The sequence below is a fragment of the Erpetoichthys calabaricus genome, chromosome 3 (assembly GCF_900747795.2).
Source record: "Erpetoichthys calabaricus chromosome 3, fErpCal1.3, whole genome shotgun sequence".
In the NCBI taxonomy this organism is placed as follows: domain Eukaryota; kingdom Metazoa; phylum Chordata; class Cladistia; order Polypteriformes; family Polypteridae; genus Erpetoichthys; species Erpetoichthys calabaricus.
The window spans coordinates 4,281,512-4,303,216 of record NC_041396.2 but is presented as its reverse complement, the minus strand read 5'-3'; the positions used below and the strand labels follow the sequence as shown (position 1 = coordinate 4,303,216).

Genomic DNA, 21,705 nt, shown 5'->3' with positions numbered 1-21,705 from the left:
GAGGGATCACTGTATACATATACACATCCATCCATCCATCTCCCAACCCGCTGAATCTGAACACAGGGTCATGGGGGTCTGCTGGAGCCAATCCCAGCCAACACAGGGCACAAGGCAGGAACCAATCCCGGGCAGGGTGCCAACCCACCGCAGGACACACACAAACACACCCACACACCAAGCACACACTAGGGCCAATTTAGAATCACCAATCCACCTAACCTGCATGTCTTTGGACTGTGGGAGGAATCCGGAGCGCCCGGAGGAAACCCACGCAGACACGGGGAGAACATGCAAACTCCACGCAGGGAGGACCCGGGAAGCGAACCCAGGTCTCCAGGTCTCCCAACTGCAAGGCAGCAGCGCTACACACTGCGCCACCGTGCCGCCCACATATACACATATATACACATATCTACATATATTATATATATATATATATATATATATTATATATATATATATATATATATATATATATACACACACATATATACATACATATACACACATACATACACACACACATATACATATATACACATACACATATATTATATATATATATATATATATATATATATATATATATATATATATATATATATATATATATATACACACATACATACATACACACATATATATGTATATATACACACACACAGACACATATATTTACATATCTACATATATAGACATACATATATACATACATAAATTCACATATATATATCAAAATCCCCGCGCTTGCAGCGGCAATGTACTGCTTTTAAATTTTTATTAAGAAGAAAAGAAAACCTTTTTTAAACTGGGGGTAAATATACCAATAACAATTTGTTAAGGATCTGTTTTTTTGTGAAGCTGTCTTTACACAGCTTCTCTGCTGTTGTATAAATGAACGCCATATAAGGCTGTCCTTTCTCCTTGCTTTGCAGTTCTGTAGTGTTTTATTGTTCATTTATTACGATTGTTATAGTTATTGTGTAGCTATTTGAGACTGAATTTTCTGTTCAGGTACCCATTTCCTTTATGTAATCCGCGGATTCTCCGCTATTTTTTGTTCGTTTATTACGATTATAGTTATTTATTGATTCCGTTCTTTAGCTGATTGCCTGCTCATGTAAGGCGCTCAGCTGTTTTTTTGTGAAGTAGCCTTTACACAGATTCTCCGCTTTTTTATAAATGAACGCCATATAAGGCCATGCTTTTTCCTTGCTTCGCCAAGGAAGCAGCCTTTTTATTTAATCCACGGGTTCTCCACTGTTTTATTGTTCGTTTATTACGATTGTTATAGTTCTCTTTGTATACCACGTTGTTAGTTCAGCTCTCCGGTTGTAATATGACCATGCCGTGCAAGCTTCCTCTTGAGAATGCAACATATAGTTGTACAGGATAAAAGCAATCTTGCCTCAAATCAATGGCAACCTTTTGTAGGTCTATGAACTTAATTTAAACTTTAGGTTTACACGGTGCTTTGTTTCTGAACTACCTGCACTCATGAATATGCCTGTATGCGTCAGTCGCTTCATCGTGCTGCGTTCAGTCAGTTCACGTGAGCCGCTCTCTTGTGTGATGTTGCGATGTCCACAGCTTTATTTAATGTTAGCTAAGACCCAGCAGTTAAAAGTTTCTCGCTACAGCAATTTTAACTCTGTTACAAAGTGATCCAAAGTCTCGTTTATACCTCGTGTCTTCCCATTAAACTTGTATCTCTCGAATATGGTATTGCAAACGGCAGCGGGAGCGTTTGTATAAACTTAATTTAAACTTACGGTTTACACCGTGCTTTGTTTCATATTCTTTTCCTACCTTATCAATTGTGTAATGTGTTTTTTGAACAGGTTTGATTCATCGAAGTGATCACTCGTGCTGCGTTCAGTCACTTCATGTGCGCCACTCTCTTGTGTGATGTCGCGATGTCCATGGCTTTATTTAATGTTAGCTAAGACCCGGCAGTTAAAAGTTTCTTGCTACAGTAATTTTAACTCTGTTACAAAGTGATCCAAAGTCTCGTTTATACCTCGTGTCTTCTCATTAAACTTGTATCTCGCGAATATGGTATTGAAAACGGCAGCGGGAGCGTTTCTATAAACTTAATTTAAACTTACGGTTTACACCGTGCTTTGTTTCCCTTATGAATATGCTTGTATGCGTCACTCGCTCGCTTCTTATTGTTTCGCTGCCTTTGTTCACAGTCAGTTCACGTGATTGCATGGAGGCGTGATGACGCGATACGCAACTCCACCTCCCACGGCCATTGAGCTGCAGTCTATTGCAGTATATGGACAAAAAAGAGGTTCCAGTTATGACCATTACGCGTAGAATTTCGAAATGAAACCTGCCTAACTTTTGTAAGTAAGCTTTAAGGAATGAGCCTGCCAAATTTCAGCCTTCCACCTACACGGGAAGTTGGAGAATTAGTGATGAGTGAGTGAGTGAGTGAGTCAGTGAGGGCTTTGCCTTTTATTAGTATAGATGAAGACATCAAGACACTTTTTAGTTCATTACTGATAGCTTTGTTTTACACATTTTGTTGCCTGATGATTTACATGAATAGTTAGACATGGCCTGTCCTAAACTTCCTGCCTTAACTGTCCTAGTTTAGACTGTTCTCAACTATAAATCCATCCATCCATATTCCTTACCTGCTTATCCAGAACAAGGTTGTGGAGAAGCTGGAGGTTACAAGCAAGCATTGGGTGCAAGACATTAACAATTCTTGGATGGGGTGTCAGTCCATCACAGGGCACACTCACACACCTAACAATGCCAGTTCACCCCTGTATATTTTTGGACTGTGGAAGGAAACCTGAAGCAGAACATACAAACAGGCTATGCAGAGAACTTTTCAATATGTCAGGGCCCATCGGGTTCAAATGCAAGCCTTGCCTAGTGGTATTGTGTATGTGCCAACTGGTGCTTCAATGTCCCATACCCTCTGAACTACGGCCCAGGTAGCACTTCAGAGAAGACGACCATTACATGAGTCGTATGCACAGTAAACAGTCACACCATACAATGAAAATTTTACTCTGCATACTCTCCCAGCCACAAATATCCATCCATCCATTTTCCAACCCGCTGAATCCAAACACATGGTCACGGGGGTCTGCTGGAGCCAATCCCAGCCAACACAGGGCACAAGGCAGGAACCAATCCTGGGCAGCATGCCAACCCACCGCAGAGCCACAAATATACACAAATTAAATACAAAACAGTACAATTAACATGATAAAAGTCAATAGAAAAGAATAACAAATATCCCATAAATACAGAAATGCAATGTAAGCATATATATAATACAATACAATACATTTTATTTTTGTATAGCCCAAAATCACACATGAAGTGCCACAATGGGCTTTAACAGGCCCTGCCTCTTGACAACCCCCAGCCTTGACTCTCTAAGAAGACAAGGAAAAACTTCCCAAAAAAAACCTTGTAGGGAAAAAAATCGAAGAAACCTTGGGAAAGGCAGTTCAAAAAGAGTGCACATACTGTGAGTTGTATGTAAAAATATAAACGAGACAGTGAAATTGAAACAGATAATTAAAAAAATGTTAGTTCTGTTCCTAATCCAAGTAACAGTTTAGTTGAAGTCGGTTGTGCAAAACTGGCAGACCACCCGGCTACCCTTGTGAACGGCCTAAGTCTTGAAGTAGATAACAACTGAACTCACGCCAGCTATTTCACAAACTTATTTTGGATGTCATGCTATTCACACATAAACCCACACCACTCTATAATTATTAGATAGATAGATAGATAGATAGATAGATAGATAGATAGATAGATAGATAGATAGATAGATAGATAGATAGATAGATAGATAGATAGATAGATAGATAGATAGATAGATAGATAGATAGATAGATAGATAGATAGATACTTTATTAATCCCAAGGGGAAATTCACAATATAATTAATTAATTAAAAAAAAATACAATATATATTATATACTTATTATTGAAACCCTTGGAACTGTCTTTCATACTTCCTGCAAAAATTAAATAAACAACTGTATGGGACAAAAGCCTTCAAGAAAAAGACAGACATGACTCCTATGAAAAGTTTCTGGAGGACTCACCCACATCTGCACAGTACGCCCATTTGCCATCTCGGTCGTAGTCACTGGTCACAGAGCACCACTTCTTGTCACTGTCTTCTTGGGTGCAGGTGAAGTACCATTTCCCTTTGTAGACAAATGGAAAGACACACTGGGGGCCAGCCGTTCCATTCACTGCCTTAATACCTGCATCCAGGAAAAAGCAACAACGAAATTTATGGCAAGTTTGATACTTGGCCAAAGTAGGCTGTATTTCCTATGAAGCCTTAGATCTTTTAGGGTCTGCAGCACTATGCTGTGGATATTTTATTAGTGTGTGGTTGCGTTACCAGTGTGATTTTATTGCTGTGGCATGCTGGGTGCAGCATGAAAGTGGCAGACATTAAGAGGGTAAACAAACTAAATCAGAAGGCTGGATCTATGGTAGGAGAGAAAATGGATGGCTTGGAAACTGTGGCAGATCAGAGAATGTTGTGTAGACTTCAGTCAATCATTGCAAATGCTAATCACCCACTTCATTGTGTTGTGGTTGGACAGAGGAGCGTTTTCAGCAGTAGACTGACCAGCATAAAGTGCTCCCCTGAACGCCACAGGAAATCCCCCCCATTGCTATCAGAATGTATCAGACTCCTCTTCTGGTCAGTCATCCACACTATAAGCTGTTTCCTTTTTCACTAAACACTTCCCAGTACATTTTCAACTACTTAGATATGCAATAACTTGTCTGTTTCTAGCACTTGAATAACTTTTTGTCAGAATGTGAAATATTTTCACTTAACATGCAATATTATTATGAGAAATACTTCGAGCTCAGTATGCTATTACTGTCTAGTATACTAGAGATTATATAAAATACTCACATGCATAGTATTTCATTGTACCTGCAGAGCTAGTGAATGATGATTTACTTTACTTTATTTTGATATTTATATTCTATGTATATTTTTATTGTACATGCTTATTTTTTACACTTGATCTTAGTGTTAGTTGTGCCTTGTCTACATTTACAGTTGTAAAATTAAATAATTTCCCTCAGGATTAATACATTTTTCTGATTCTAATAATGCATGTAACCCACATACTTTTAAACTCAATTCAATCTACACTTGTTCACATCCCAGTGCAGGAATGCAGTACGTTTTATTAATAATATGACTTGCTGCATATTTTCCGCATGAAGACACAGTAAAGCACACCATCATGCACATTGCTGCTTTTTTCCATTGGAAAACTCTGTACATGTTCTCCTCTGCCAAGACCCAAGGATCTTTAATGACCACAGAGAGTCAGGACCTCAGGTTTTACATCTCATCAAAAGGATGGCACCATTTTTTATAGCACAGTGTCCCCGTCACTGCGTTAGTGCTTTGGGTTCCACCTTCAGACCACAGGCTAAGCGTCCCCTGCAGGTCTCCTCAAGACGTCTTACAGCAACAACCCAACCTTTTCCTAAATGGACCGAACATGCTTAGCTTCAGGTGGATGAACTGTTCTAAAGCACAAGTGGTATGGCTGCTCATTTGTTTCGCACATTTTTTTGTAAAGTGAAAACACAGAGTTTTGCTGTGAATTCAGTTTCTTGCAATGAATTTTGTTCATCACTAATGATGAATGAACTATGAGTTTTAGACTTCCTGCTTCAGTAGTGCAAAACAAAAACAACAAAATGAATAAGGGCGGAAAGCTCCTTGGCCAATGTCCTGCTTGGTACTCACATACAGTAATCCCTCCTCCATCGTGGGGGTTGCGTTCCAGAGCCACCAGCGAAATAAGAAAATCCGCAAAGTAGAAACCATATGTTTATATGGTTATTTTTATATTGTCATGCTTGGGTCACAGATTTGCGCAGAAACACAGGAGGTTGTAGAGAGACAGGAACGTTATTCAAACACTGCAAACAAACATTTGTCTCTTTTTCAAAAGTTTGAACTGTGCTCCATGACAAGACAGAGATGACAGTTCTGTCTCACAATTAAAAGAGTGCAAACATATCTTCCTCTTCAAAGGTGTGTGTGTCAGGAGCACAGAATGTCACATAGATAGAGAAAACAATCTCTAGCAAACAAATCAGTGGTGCTGTTTGGCTTTTAGGTATGCGAAGCACCGCGGCACAAAGCTGTTGAAGGCGGCAGCTCACACCCCCTCCGTCAGGAGCAGAGAGAGAGAGAGAGAGAAAAACAAAGTCAAAAATCAATACGTGCCCTTTGAGCTTTTAAGTATGCGAAGCTCCGTGCAGCATGTCCTTCAGGAAGCAGCTGCACACAGCCCCCCTGCTCACACCTCCCTACGGCAGCGCAAGAGAGAGAGAGAGAGAAAGTAAGTTGGGTTTCTTCTCAGCCATCTGCCAATAGCGTCCCTTGTATGAAATCAACTGGGCAAACCAACTGAGGAAGCATGTACCAGAAACTAAAAGACCCATTGTCCGCAGAAACACGCAAAGCAGCAAAAAATCCGCGATATATATTTAAATATGCTTACATATAAAATCTGCGATGGAGTGAAGCCGCGAAAGGCGAAGCGCGATATAGCGAGGGATCACTGTACACCTATTTATTTCACAATTTAGCTCTACTTATTTGTGAAAACCCTATCCCTTCTCCTCCTTAGATCCATCAGAGTATTCTAACCCTTGGGATATTGATAATGATACTGGGGTCTGGACCTTCCAGTTCCTGAGCTCCATTTATAACTTTTCTTAATCTTTTAACTTCTATTTACAAGTCAGACTTGCTTTTTAGGTGACTGGTATACCACTTTCTTCTCCCGTTCCTTCCCACCATCTTTATAATTTTCTTTTCTTTCTTTCCCGCATCATAAAACAAGTGGTAGCCTGTTATGCATTCCTTTGGAAGACATGCAGTATGGTGTAGTGATTAAGGCTTTGGACTTCGAAACCCTGAGGTTGTGGGGTAAAATCCTTCTTCTGAGACTGTGCGACCATCAGTAATTCACTTCACCTACCTGTGCTCCAAAAGAAATGTAACCAATAGTCTCTCAAATGTGGTAAGTCACCTCAGATAAAGGCATTGTTCAAATAAATTAATAATAATAATAAGTAATAAGGCATTCTACAGGCCCTTATCTATAATTTCAATCTGCTAGTGCAATCTTTACTGAGTCCCTCCTATCTCATGGAAATCATTTTTTAAAAATATATTTTTTTTCTGCTAAGAACCCAAACTATCAGCATACTCAGTTCAAATATGTACATTGTTTATATTTTACCGCTCCTAAGTGCTATGCCATGGGTCTGACTGTGGATCCTAAATGTCATCTTATAACAAAGAAAGCTCATAGTTCATTTTTACACATGTTCTGGGATTGCCCACCGGTTCACACTTTCTGGTCTTCTATGTTCAACTTTCTGTCATCTGTTCTTTCTCCTAATATTCCCATAGTACCTCAAATATTTCTTTTGCTAGACCTTTGTACAACTTATTTTTGTATACCACTCTTCATTGATTGTAGGCCTTTCATCTCTTCCCCTTACGATTATCCAGCAGAGGTTATTCTCTTAAGGAGCAATTACTGCAAAAGCAACATTAGCCTCTCCCTGGAAACCCACCGACTCACTTACTTTTAATTTTTGGAAAATTTCTTTCCATAATCTTCTCTTCTCAAACTCTCCACAGTATGGACCAGTGGGTCACAAAATTGACAGGTAGGATTCAGCGCCGAAGCTGATTCAAGATTTTATGGCGGTTACCTGGCTGAGCCAACATTTACTGTTGATATTTTACTTTTCCATTGTCAAATGATTTTTTCTCCTTCTTTCCAATGGAGACTATTTATGGATAGTGTCCCGTGCTACTCTAGGTGACAATTGCATCTGGGTAACAATCGCAATCTATCTGATCTATTTCTATATAGTATTTGGTGTATTTGGGTGGGGGTGTTTACAACTTTGTTGATTTTCTCAAAAGTTTTGTTCTTTGATCAATTTCTGTATTTGATATTTTGTATGTATGGGACTTTCAACAAATAGAATTGCAGACCCGGCATATATTTATATTTAAATCCAGAGGTGGAAAGTAACGAGTTACATTTACTTGAGTAACTATTTTAAAAAATTGTACTTCTAACAGTAGTTTTACTGCACCATACTTTTTACTTTTACTTGAGTACATTGAGAAGAAGAAATGCTAATCTTACTCCGCTACATTGGGCAACACTTGAATCGTTACTTTTTTTCCATTAGATAACGCTATATTTTTGCCAGAGAGAAGCCGCCAATGGAGCTACTGCATGACTGTTTCACAGACGTAGTAACAGTAATCACAAGACTCCGTTTCACCAATCAGATGTAGCAACAATAATCATATGGCTCCATTTCACAAATCAGATGTAGCCATGCAGTTACATGACCACACACAAACTGTGGTGGCCATAGACACAGAATTACTAGACGCTGCATGACCAGCAGCATCGTACGTCAATGTTGCCGCCATATTGCGAGTGGCACTGCTGTGGAGTGAAGTAATGGATAAAGATGCCTCACACATGTGCTGTTTGGGATTGTACAAACCACTGTAAGCTCCAAACCAGATCCCGGGGAATTACATGTCATAAGTAAGGCTAAACAATTGTTTTGGTTATATTTGGCCATTAGTAAATCCCATTTTATAATCTTAACTTTAGCTACGCCAGACTAAGCTAGCAAAGCTATGCATTTATGTGCTCAAGTGAGCTTCCAAACAACATTTTGGCTAAATGTATTTAGTCACTAACTATGTAGATTGTTGTTAGCTGTTAACATTTCTCAAACTTTGAAGGTTTCACAAAGAAATCCACCCCAGGAAGCAGTGGGAGGTAGCCCTTAGACGGGATTTTGAGAAAGCTGTCCTGTGACGTGTGCCGTGCTAGTTTGGTAACAGATGCTGTACCGGCATCATATGATCAAAGCTACCACTTGCTCACATTAAAAAATAAAGGAGGTCTGATGATTCCTTCTGAGGGTCCAGTCAAGGTAGTCAAGGTAGATTAGTTTGTTTGGGCTGAGATTGGTTCAGATGATGTGTTTTTAATCAAGGAGCACATTGAGGAAACACAGTTTGAAATTGACAACCATCGTTTTATGCTCATGTCTTTAGTTGTGTCTGTCTTTCACAAACTAAGGCTGCACCATATTGCCAGACTGAATACTCTCAAATTACAGAGTGGCAACACACGGAAAAAGCTATGGAAGACAGTTCTGTTTCAAGTATTTTAGATCCTATCCTGTAAATGTTTAAGTAACCACATTGTGTATGTGTTTTAGAGAGAGAGGGTGAGATTGAGAGAGGAATGAGTGAAATGTTTTCAGTAATTTTTAAGCCAATTTGTATATAATAAAATTGTTTATTTTTGTGATTGAGTGGATCATTTCACTGTTAAAAGAAAGACCAGACTGCCAGTTGCAGTCTTACTATTTTGACTTTCAGAAATTGGTCAAGTTTTCGTCTCAATAATTAATAATAATAATAATAATAATACATTTTATTTAATAGGTGCCTTTCTTAGCACTCAAGGTCACCTTACAATAAAATTAAACAACATTAGTAAAATTAAAACAAGAGAATGATAAATCAAAAAGCGATAATTAGAAAACAAACAAAGATAACTGACAGTAACAGTGCAAAATTCACAATTGATATGCTAGTTTTAAAAGATAAGTTTTGAGGGCAGTTTTAAAATGTGTTATTGAATTGAGCTGACGTATATGAGAGGGAAGAGAATTCCTGAGTTGAGGAGCACTACAAGAGATGCTCGAGCTCCCATAGAACAGAGTCTGACGTGTGGTACAGAAAGTCGAGCTGCAGATGAGGATCTGAGTGAGTGAGAGGAGTGCAAGTCTGTAGGAGATGAGCGAGAATGGGAGAAGCAAGGCTGTGGAGAGCTTGAAATGTTAAGAGCGGTATTTAGTATTGTATTCTGTAGTTAACAGGGGGCCAATGAAGTTGAGAGAGAATAGGTGTAATATGTTCAGTGGAGTTAGAACAGCAGGTTATTATCCTGGCAGCAGAATTATGAAGAAGTTGTAAGCGATGCATACGTTTTTGTGGGATGCCAGATAGAATAGCGAGGTGACTCAGGCATTAACCAATACTTCAGTACTGTGTTGCGTTAGAACAGGACGAAGTCTAGAAATGTTTCAGAGATGGAAGGAGGTAGTCCGAGAAATGTTACTTATATGGGAGGAATTATTTAATAATATAACATTTCCATTATTAGTGTATAAATGGATATAAATAATTGCATTTAAACGATTCGTCAAAATCTGTTGTATGTAAACGATACTGCTTTAAACGTTATTGTTTTTTCATCAGAAAACCCGGTTTCCATGTCTACCTGTATTAGTTTAAATGGCACTTTTGCCACTCGCAATATGGCAGATGCGCTGACGTATCGTGTCGACTGGGCAACACAGTGAATGTGGCGTCTGCCTATATATGTCTATGGCGGCGGTTTAGCAGTACAAACTCCTCACAGACAGCAGACAGGGAAAGAAAGATTACATGAAAAATGAGAGCCAACTCCTGCTGAAGCTTAACCATCACTTCACTGAGTGAAGAACAAGCACGTTTTAACCAAACATGCACAAACACAGACAGTCAGGGTAAAGTGAGACTTCTTGTACGTGCACAAGCTGCCTTGTTCTAATGTTATTTTCTATCAGCTGTGCTATTTGGAGGGCAAGAGAATATGCAGTATTATACTGTCAGTGTACAGTATATCTTGTCACTGTAAGCACTTTGCACTGTTCAAACATACATGTTACCTACTGTAGGTATTGGCTTCAAAAGCTTTGCTGTGAAACACTGAGATTTGGGACTTTGTGTTATTTGTGCATTTTTATTTTGTAAAGATGTTATTTATTTGTTCTCATTTTTTTATTTTATTTTTTGGAAATAGCAGAATTTGCACATTATTTGATATTTTTGTCGGTCTTTTATTTCTAAAAAATAAATCATTTATTATGATCAAACAGTTACTCGGTATTTGAGTATTCTTTTCACCAAATACTTTTTTACTCTTACTTGAGTATTTTTGATGACTACTTTTTACTTCTACTTGAGTAATATTATTTTGAAGTAATGCTACTCTAAATCAAGCTACAGATAACTTCAATGTTCCAAACCATTATTGAAACCTCATCCCTGAACACCAGACCACAGTTACATTTTTGTAATCAATGCAATGTGGCTCCTGGCACATTCTGAAGTGACTGGCTGTTTTGCAGTCCAGCAATACTGAACATACTGACATCTTTCATGTTCTTTGTCCACTTTTGCTTCTGTTAGAAGCTGTCTCAAGTGATGTGGCTTGTGCTGTTTCACTACAGCTCCTGTACCTTCACTTTTAACCTTTTCCTTCTCATTTGATCTCTTGCCCCTCTAAAATTCCCTGCAAAGAACATTCATGATTTGATGGCATCAAAAGTGTCACTGTGCTCGGCCTTACTCTGTTGTTCATCATTTGTCTCCCTGTTGCATCTCGTCGAGTCTTTCTCTGACTCATCATCTGCTCTTAACAACAGGGAATATTTAAAGGGCTTCCTATACTGATTAACTCTATAAACTCATAAATACTTAAATAATGGGCAAAACAATAGAAACACAGCTGTACTGACACCTCTCTGTTTTTATGTCCACTTTTGCTTCTGTAAGACGCTGTTTCAGGTGATGCGACTTATGCTGTTTCACATTGTGTAGCTTCTGCAGCTGCTGGCCCCCTTCACCTTCAATGTCCTCCTCGTCTGAGCTGTGCCCCTCTACAATTTCCTTCCCACAACATTCGTGATCTGATGGCATCTGAAGTGTTACTCTGCACTGCATCGCACTTTGACTCATTCGTAGGCTTCCTATGCTGATAAGCATCCATGACACGTCTTTCTTTATCTCTTATCTCTCTAAACTCATAAATGCCTAAATAATGAGCAACGTGATAAAAACATGGCTGTAATAACTCCTTCTATGGATTGTGTTAGTCCACTTTTGCTTCTGTAAGAAGCTGTTTCAGGTGACATGACTTATACTGTTTCACTCTGCGAGGCTGCTTCCTACCTCCACGTTTATTTTCCAGCTCCTTGTCTGATCATTCTATGATCTGATTGATTCAGAAGTGTCACTCAGCAATGTGTCTATCTCTAACTAGTATCTGCTATCAATGACAAGGGCTCTTTCAATGGCTCACTGTATTGATAAGCATTTCTTTTCTTATTTCTTACCTCTCTAAACTCGTAAATGCCTACATAAAAAGTAAAAAGATGCAATGAACATATAAAGATACAAAGAAATCCTAAAAAAGCGCATTCTGTTCAAATCCTTTTTTGCAAACACAACACTTAAAATGTGCAGGAGTAAAAACTAACACTTCACTGCTTCTAGGGCTTCTAGCGACCCTATACATTTTAAGCAAATAAATGATCATAATAAAATTACTTTTAACTATTTTAACATATTTTTGGTAGTAAATTGCTACAGATGAAATGAATGAGACATATGTGGGGAACAGTGACCCCATTTAGTTAGATAGATAGATAGATAGATAGATAGATAGATAGATAGATAGATAGATAGATAGATAGATAGATAGATAGATAGATAGATAGATAGATAGATAGATAGATAGATAGATAGATAGATAGATAGATAGATAGATAGATAGATAGATAGATAGATAGATAGATAGATAGATAGATAGATAGATAAGCACACATACAACATAAACTTTTTACTTACCTGAGGTTGGGCAGTAGCCCCAAAGTTTATCTTCATCATAATTTCTTGTGGTGGAGCACCATGGCAGTTGACGGTTTTCATCGTAGGTAATGCAGTGTTTGTAGGGTTTTCCCTTGTAGGTGAAAGGAAACGCACAGGGTGCACCATTGGCATTCCCACCTGTTGTCCTAAATTCAGCTGGAGAGAAAGATCAAACAATGAGTGGCTTTCAGAATTTAGTGAGGAACAACTCAAAACAAGGAGAACACCAACAGCTCTAAAGTAGCTCATTAATTCCGTTGCTCAACTGTTGTACATTTTTGCTGAATTACAGTCATGTTTGGAGTGGACTTTCATTTTGCAGGAGCCTGGATGGGGGTCAGTTGGGATGAATGTGTCCACTTAGGAGTCTACAGTTTGTCAAATGCAAGAAAACACTCAAAAACACTCTACAAATCTGCATATTTACAGGACCATTTCTCTTTTTTGACATTTGGGTTTTCCAATACAGGAAATCAGCAGTTCCCTTCACTTTTTAAACATTTTTTTCTGCTGCAACATTGTGCTAAAATCATTGAATATGTTTTTCCTCACATTAAGCAACACTCAATATCCAAACTCGATTTTTGAAATTTCTGCAAATGTATTAAAATTCCATGAAACGGCTGCATGGTACAAACTGAGGAATTATTGGAAGAGAGCCATGGTAGATGAGGTGACCATGAACCCAATGGCCAGTCTGGCAAAGCTCCAGGGAGATCTGTGGAGATCAGCGAGAGAATCTTTCAGATAGATACCCACCACCGCAACACTCCATCAATCTGGGCTTTATGGCAGAGTGGCCAGATAGCAGGCTCATCTCAATAAAAGACACATGGAAGACCACTTGGAGTTTGCAAATGGCCCCTAAAAGAAATGAGATTCTTTGGTCAGAAGAAACCAAGATTAGTGTGATTTCTGAAGGAGCCATTCAAACAATGTATCAAGAAGGTGGCTATTTTTCAATAAGAGAGACTGGAAAGGGAGATGAAACAGGGTTCAGTGAAAGCAGAATGGAGCAAAGTAAAGCAATATCCTTAATGAAAAACTGCTACAGAGCACTCTGGGCTGCAGACTAGGCCAAAGGTACACCTTCCAAGAGAACAATGACCCTAAGAACAAAGCAAGGATAACACAGAAGCAGCTCATGAACACCTCTGGGAATGTCCTTGAGTTACCAAAATAGAGCTAGGAGAGATCTCTGGAGAGACCTGAAAATAGCTGTCCTGTCCAACAATGATTTCCATTCAACCTGACAGATCTTGAGAAGATCTGTAAAGAAGAATGGCAGAAAATCCCCAAATGGCTACAACTAGGACTGGACAGTATGGAGAACATTGATTAATATCACATAGAAGTGGGGAAAGATGAAGAGTAACACAGTGAAGAAAAAGAAGATGAAGATTTAAAAAAAATCCTGTTTTCACTATGCCCCTCAAGGGTATTGGATGTTGTTTGATGAAGGAAAAATAAATTTAAATGATTTTAGCACAAAACAGCAAAATAGCAAAATGATTTTGAAAGGATCTGAATTCCTTCTGAAAGCACTGTTGTAAAAGTAGTCACTTAAAATTGATGAAGAAAATTTGAGAAAACATTTATAAACGCACAATAAGAAAGATCTACTTAATACTGGTCAAAAGTTCCAAAGCTGCAGTAAAGTGGCTGATTTATTTCACAGGCACTTTTCACACAATGTTTAAACTGATCTTTGTAACTCCTCTCCTCAAGAAGCCGACTCTTGACCCATCTCATGTAGGTAAGACCTGTGTCTCTCCTCTCCTTTCTATCCAAAACTCTGGAATGTGCTGTCCCTAACCAATTCTCTTCTTTTCTTCTACAGAACAGATTGCTCAGTCCTAATCAGTCAGGATTCTAAAGGGAACGTTTCACGTGTATGCTTCTACTGACCATTGTTGATACAGTATGTTACAGCATGCTAGAGCTACCAGTCTATCATCTGTTCTCATCCTGCTACTGTAGATCTCTCCCCTGCCTTTGACACAGTCAACCACAAGATCCTGCTATGGTTTGAGTCCTATCTCTTTAGCAGATCCTACCATGAGTCCTGGCGTAGAGAGTGGTCAGGCATGCATAGGGGTGCCCCAAGGATCGGTGCTGGGCCCTTTCCTCTTCTCTCTCTACACCTCTTCACCAGGCCCTATCATTCAGTCCTATGGTTTCTCCTATCAGTGCTAAGCTGATAATACACAACTCTACCTATTGCACCCTCCAGAGGACCACACAGTATCAGCTAGAATTTCTGCATGTCTCACTGATATTAGAACCTGGATTAAGAAACACCATATCCAGCTCAGCCTGGCAATGATGGATCTGCTTGTTATTCCAGCTTGTCCATCTATTCAGCACTCCATCTCTGTTCAGCTTGGTTCATTATCATTAACTCCTTTACCAAGCAGGTACATAACCTCGGGGTGATTGATGATCAGCTGTCCTTCAGGGATAATATTGCTCTGTTCTCTTAGTCTTGTGGATATTGTACAAAGTAAATCTATAAGATCAGACCATATCTGACAAATATGCAGAATATCTCCTGGTCCAGGCTCTGGTCTTCTCAAGGCTGGACTACTGCAACTCTCTGCTGGAAGAAGCACTGGCATGTCTCACCTAGCCACTACAGATGATTCAAAATACAGCAACACATCTGGTATTCAGTCTGAAGAGGTTGGCACATGTCACTCCTCCATTCAGACCACTACACCGGCTTCCTGTAGTGGCACATATTAAGTTCAATTCCTTGATGCTTGCCACAGAGTATTCAGTGGATCTGCACCTAAATATATGGAGACACTTGTGAGGTCTTATGATTCTTCTCGACCATTCAGATCTGTTGGTGAATAGTATGTGGTGATGCCACCTCTGTTTGGTATCAAATTTCAGTCCAGACTCTTTTCATGTGTAGCTCCTGACTGGTGGAATGAGCTGCTCACCTCCATTTGAAACTCTATCTCCCTCAATGTGTTCAAGGAGCCCTGGAAGATTCTCTTGTTTGGCAAATATCAGTTGGCTGTTAGTTTCATCAATCTAGGCTTTGTAACTCGCTTATAATTTGTTTGGAGTTTTTCACTTATGGCAATCAATTTTGCCATCTTGCCCTGTCACACTTGTTCCCAAACATTCCCCAGACTGATGTTACTTGATTATGTTGAAACCTTTTCTAAGCCACTTTGGATCAAAGTGTCTGCTAAGCAAATAAATGTAAATTAAATCTGAGTAATTTCAATTAAGCATGAATTTGTACCAAAAGATAGTTAAAAAAAAAAGTAAAAATAATTGAATAAAAAACACACACACACATAAATGACCTCATTGTGCTATGTATGTGGCGATGGTGACCTCCCTGATATTCTCGATATTTTCATTTCAAAGTGTATGAATAATTACAAAGGTTTCTTACATTTAGTTTCACAGTAACCCCAGAGCTTCTCTTGATCATAGTTAGTAGTTATGGAGCACCAGTCTTCATGGCTGTCCACATTGGTGCAGGAGTTGTAGGTTACCCCCTTGTAGATAAAGGGAAACACACAGTCGGGTCTCTCTGCATTACCGGAAAATGTCTGAACCCCTGAAATCAAAAGACATAATGCAAAGTCATTGGTGTGCAACTTTCAAGAGAGAAACTGGCATAATTTCACATCTTGGGGATGCCACCGACACAATTCAACACTCCTGTTTGTTTCAGATGATGAAGACAAGAGGGTTTGTCCTCATAAACCGTGGTGTCACTGAGTGGCAACATGTTGCACGTTGAGTACCACATGCAAGACAGAACTTCACTGTACTTGGCATATGTGACAATAATCCACCTTAATATTAGGATAAGTGTCTGAGAGTCTGTCTGTGTGTCTGTTCGGTTACTGTGTATCAGTCATTCCAAAAGTTGGCTCATCACAAACATTTTTAGTAATAAAATGCATTGCATGTGTCATTCCAATAATTGACACACCACAAACATTAACACTCCTTTTATGAATTCCATGCCAAAAAAGAGACACGTGCATTACATTTCTCATTCCAACAGATGATGCATTACAATCAGTAACACTGCATTTACGAATACAATACCAAATAGTATATAACAGAGAAGTGTTCATTGTAAATGTTACTGTTGAGGTCTATGTTGATTACTTAGATGTCAACCCATCTTCGACGGGTAGCAGAGCTAGTAACCCTATGAACCTATTAACATCCATCCATCCATTATCCAACCCGCTATATCCTAACTACAGGGTCAAGGGGGTCGGCTGGAGCCAATCCCAGCCAACACAGGGTGCAAGGCAGGAAACAAACCCCAGGCAGGGCGCCATCCACCACAGGGCACACACACCCACACATCAAGCACCTGCCAGGGACAATTTAGGATCGCCAATGCACCTAACCTGCATGTCTTTGGACTGTGGGAGGAAACTGGAGCACCAGGAGGAAACCCACGCAGACACGGGGAGAACATGCAAACTCCACACAGGACCCGGGAAGCGAACCCAGTGTCTCCTAATTGCAAGGCAGCAGGGCTACCCACTGCACCACCATGCCACCCCCTATTAACATTGACCATGTTATTTATTTAGCACTAAAACTGTAAACAGGTATTTTTTTCTTTTTAAATATTGTTTTTTTCTTGACTCTGTTTCACATTAATATGCCTTCCCTTCCTCACATGTTTCTTTTTCTGGACCCCTCGTCCCTCTCTTTTTAACTTTTATTCAGCAGAGGCATTTTTTTCGAGGCACAACAGCTGCAAAGACATTTTTAACTTATTACTGGAAATCTGATTATTCTGTGTCCTTTGCATCTTGGTAAGCCTCACTTTTTAGTCTTACTCTCCTAGACCTCTCAGGAGGTGGAGATCAATATGTCACCCATGTCATATGTTACAAAATAGCATGCTCTAGTAGATAGTGGATAGTGGAGTCAGATAGCCAGAAGTTGCTGTTGCTCTTTTCTTTCTGGTTCTTAAATCCTGACTCGGTGAGGTCTGACATTTGGGCTGATTCTCCCTGTTTTATGTGTTGATCAGGTTTATATTTTTACTAATAATCACTGCCTTTATAATTGTTTTCTTTTGACTCTTTATTTTATGAGAAACCATTATTTCTATTTCTCAATAATTTTATTTAAACTTGTGAAATAAAATTGAACTGCTTGTAAGCTACTAAGAGTTAAAAGCTGACAAAGCTGTTTTGCTATTACAGCAGGTTATTCATACAGGTGTCTGTCATAAGACAGGGTGCAGTACGCTGCAACTTCCTCTTTCATAAACAGATCTGTTAGACACAGGAAAGATGACCTTTCGTTCTTTAGGGGTCCTCTGACACGTACACAAAAAAGAAAGGGTTGGCCGATTTGCGCAATATAAAATGAAATGCTTAGATGCTGTTTCATTAGTAAGGGGCAGAGAGGGAAATAACTATAAAAAAGTCCGACCAAAAACAGAAATGTGCTCTTCTGCTTTGCAAAGCATGAATCCTATGTACTGTGGAAGAAATTTATGAATACAGACACCACCCCCCCACCCAACCCCACTGGAATGCCCCTATCTAAGAAATAAAACACAGGCAGGAGAAAGCGTCAATCGCTATTCTTTATCTAAATCTCAGAAGAGGTAACAAGTGTATTATATGTTAGCCACATGTTAGTCACATTTCTACAAAGGAAAAATGTCCTCAGGCTATATTTATACAATTCATTGATTAGGTCACTTTTCTTTAAAAGCAATTCATTACAGATTTACAAAACTTTTAACATTGGTTACACCTAGTTGTTAACAGGATATGGCAGATGTTGATACCTTGATGACCACAATTTGATTGATAGTCCTGTTTGTTTACGATGTACGTGACTTTTTGAATGTATATTTTTCATTTTGAGGAGCTGTGTGAACCTCAACAAGAAGGAAAAAGAACAATTGCCTATATATATATATATATTATATATATAATATATATATATATATATATATATATAATATATATATAATATATATATGGTTGAAAATAGTTTTACTGTCAAATAATGGAAAGAGTACGCGACACGTGTTTCGCCCTAATTCTGGGCTCATCAGGCGTACACACTCACTGCACTCCCTCTCGGGAATTGAACCTCGGATGTCAGCACTAGAGGCGAAGCCCCTAACGTTGCGCCATGGCGTGTGGTTCGTTCATTTGACAGCATGTAGAGCAGGGTGATTACATTCATGGCATTTGTAGTCTGAATCAAAATCTGATTGTATGGGTGGTTACCTATACGGTTATGCTTGAGGTAACCACCCATACAATCAGATTGTGATTCAGACTACGAATGCCATGAATATATATATATATATATATATATATTATGAATCCAGCTAGGTACAAAACAGGAAACAGTATTGTAAGAGAAAGGTTATACCATAAATATAGCACTTCTCTTAAGGGGTTATATAAAGGACAAGAAATACATTTTATCATAGTGAATAATAAAATAACAGCGTCAGCTTTTAAGCATAAGCTCAGAAGGATATGAGACTCAGACACATGCCAGGTGCACACATAGAGCAGGATTCAAATTTAACTCTTACAGTACTCATCTGTGCCTGAATAAAAGCTGATTGATTGAACTACTCCTGTCTTTCTCAGAGATCTCCTTCCACAAACTTTAATAAGATCACAAAAAAAGAATACTGGTAGTATGCCTTAGTAATGACTTCAATTAATTAAAATTAAATAAAATATGTATGTGGAAAATTTTAAATACTTCTTAATTTTTCTTCATCAAACATAAAAACACTGGCAGGTACACATAATTTCTGCTAAAATGTTAGGAAGTGAGTCTTGAAATTTATCATAAGGAATTTTGTAAATGTTTTTAATTTAGGAAGTTTTAAAAGAGAAACTGATGAAGTTTGGTCAACCATCAGCATCGCTCACACAAGCTCACATCGACATGACGAATGCCTTCATCAGAGAAGTCCAGCGGATTATGTCATCAGCTCTCGCTGCACATTTGGTAATCAGCTATGGATCTGCACACACTGTAGTGTATGATGACTTGGAATACCGAACATTTTGCACAAGATGAGAACCCCAACAGCTTACGGCTTTGCACAAGTCAATGTCCTTTGGTGAATTTCAGCAGGATTCACTCCCTCTGGCAAAAGAAATCTCACTATGGCACGTAGTTCAGCAATGGTGCAATCCCACAGTGGAGTCTCCACGTGCATTTGACGTTGGCTTCTACTACAGTAATGGTAGAACGGTGCGCTGTGAGTGTTCAAGACACCCATAAGCCATGTCAATGTGTCCTACTGCATCAGCTTCCTTACACTGTGATATTTTGAAATTTCAAATTGCCTTTACTTTTTGATTTAACCTCCTATTAGTATTGTCAAGTGTACAAAATTTGGTTAAACCCATGTTCTATACCAGAGAAAACACTTACTCCTGAATTCACATAATGAGTTGACCTTCTCTGGGGGAAGACGCATATCAGGTGATATCACCATTATCTTTTATTCCAAAAAAAATGCATAATATATTTAAAAAAAATATTTATATACAGTGGTGTGAAAAACTATTTGCCCCCTTCCTGATTTCTTATTTTTTTGCATGTTTGTCACACAAAATGTTTCTGATCATCAAACACATTTAACCATTAGTCAAATATAACACAAGTAAACACAAAATGCAGTTTTTAAATGATGGTGTTTATTATTTAGGGAGAAAAAAAAACCCAAACCTACATGGCCCTGTGTGAAAAAGTAATTGCCCCCTTGTTAAAAAATAACCTAACTGTGGTGTATCACACCTGAGTTCAATTTCCGTAGCCACCCCCAGGCCTGATTACTGCCACACCTGTTTCAATCAAGAAATCACTTAAATAGGAGCTGCCTGACACAGAGAAGTAGACCAAAAGCTAGACATCATGCCAAGATCCAAAGAAATTCAGGAACAAATGAGAACAGAAGTAATTGAGATCTATCAGTCTGGTAAAGGTTATAAAGCCATTTCTAAAGCTTTGGGACTCCAGCGAACCACAGTGAGAGCCATTATCCACAAACGGCAAAAACATGGAACAGTGGTGAACCTTCCCAGGAGTGGCCGGCCGACCAAAATTACCCCAAGAGCGCAGAGACGACTCATCCGAGAGGTCACAAAAGACCCTAGGACAACGTCTAAAGAACTGCAGGCCTCACTTGCCTCAATTAAGGTCAGTGTTCACGACTCCACCATAAGAAAGAGACTGGGCAAAAACGGCCTGCATGGCAGATTTCCAAGACGCAAACCACTGTTAAGCAAAAAGAACATTAGGGCTCGTCTCAATTTTGCTAAGAAACATCTCAATGATTGCCAAGACTTTTGGGAAAATACCTTGTGGACTGATGAGTCAAAAGTTGAACTTTTGGAAGGCAAATGTCCCGTTACATCTGGCGTAAAAGGAACACAGCATTTCAGAAAAAGAACATCATACCAACAGTAAAATATGGTGGTGGTAGTGTGATGGTCTGGGGTTGTTTTGCTGCTTCAGGACCTGGAAGGCTTGCTGTGATAGATGGAACCATGAATTCTACTGTCTACCAAAAAATCCTGAAGGAGAATGTCCGGCCATCTGTTCGTCAACTCAAGCTGAAGCGATCTTGGGTGCTGCAACAGGACAATGACCCAAAACACACCAGCAAACCCACCTCTGACTGGCTGAAGAAAAACAAAATGAAGACTTTGGAGTGGCCTAGTCAAAGTCCTGACTTGAATCCAATTGAGATGCTATGGCATGACCTTAAAAAGGCGGTTCATGCTAGAAAACCCTCAAATAAAGCTGAATTACAACAATTTTGCAAAGATGAGTGGGCCAAAATTCCTCCAGAGCGCCGTAAAAGACTCATTACAAGTTATCGCAAATGCT

The 21,705-nt window shown here is 39.1% G+C and overlaps 1 protein-coding gene across 1 annotated transcript in view; it reads right to left on the bottom strand.

Annotated features, from left to right (window-relative positions):
* The window catches only part of LOC114644336 (uncharacterized), a 101,201-nt gene that overhangs the window by 37,447 nt on the left and 42,049 nt on the right, over positions 1–21,705 (bottom strand). Inside the window, exons 7-9 of the mRNA XM_028792475.2 lie at positions 16,226–16,393; positions 12,790–12,966; positions 4,091–4,255 (exon numbers count right to left, since the gene is read on the bottom strand). Of these exons, the coding sequence (XP_028648308.1) occupies positions 4,091–4,255; positions 12,790–12,966; positions 16,226–16,393 (510 nt within the window). The remainder of the gene's footprint in view (positions 1–4,090; positions 4,256–12,789; positions 12,967–16,225; positions 16,394–21,705) is intronic.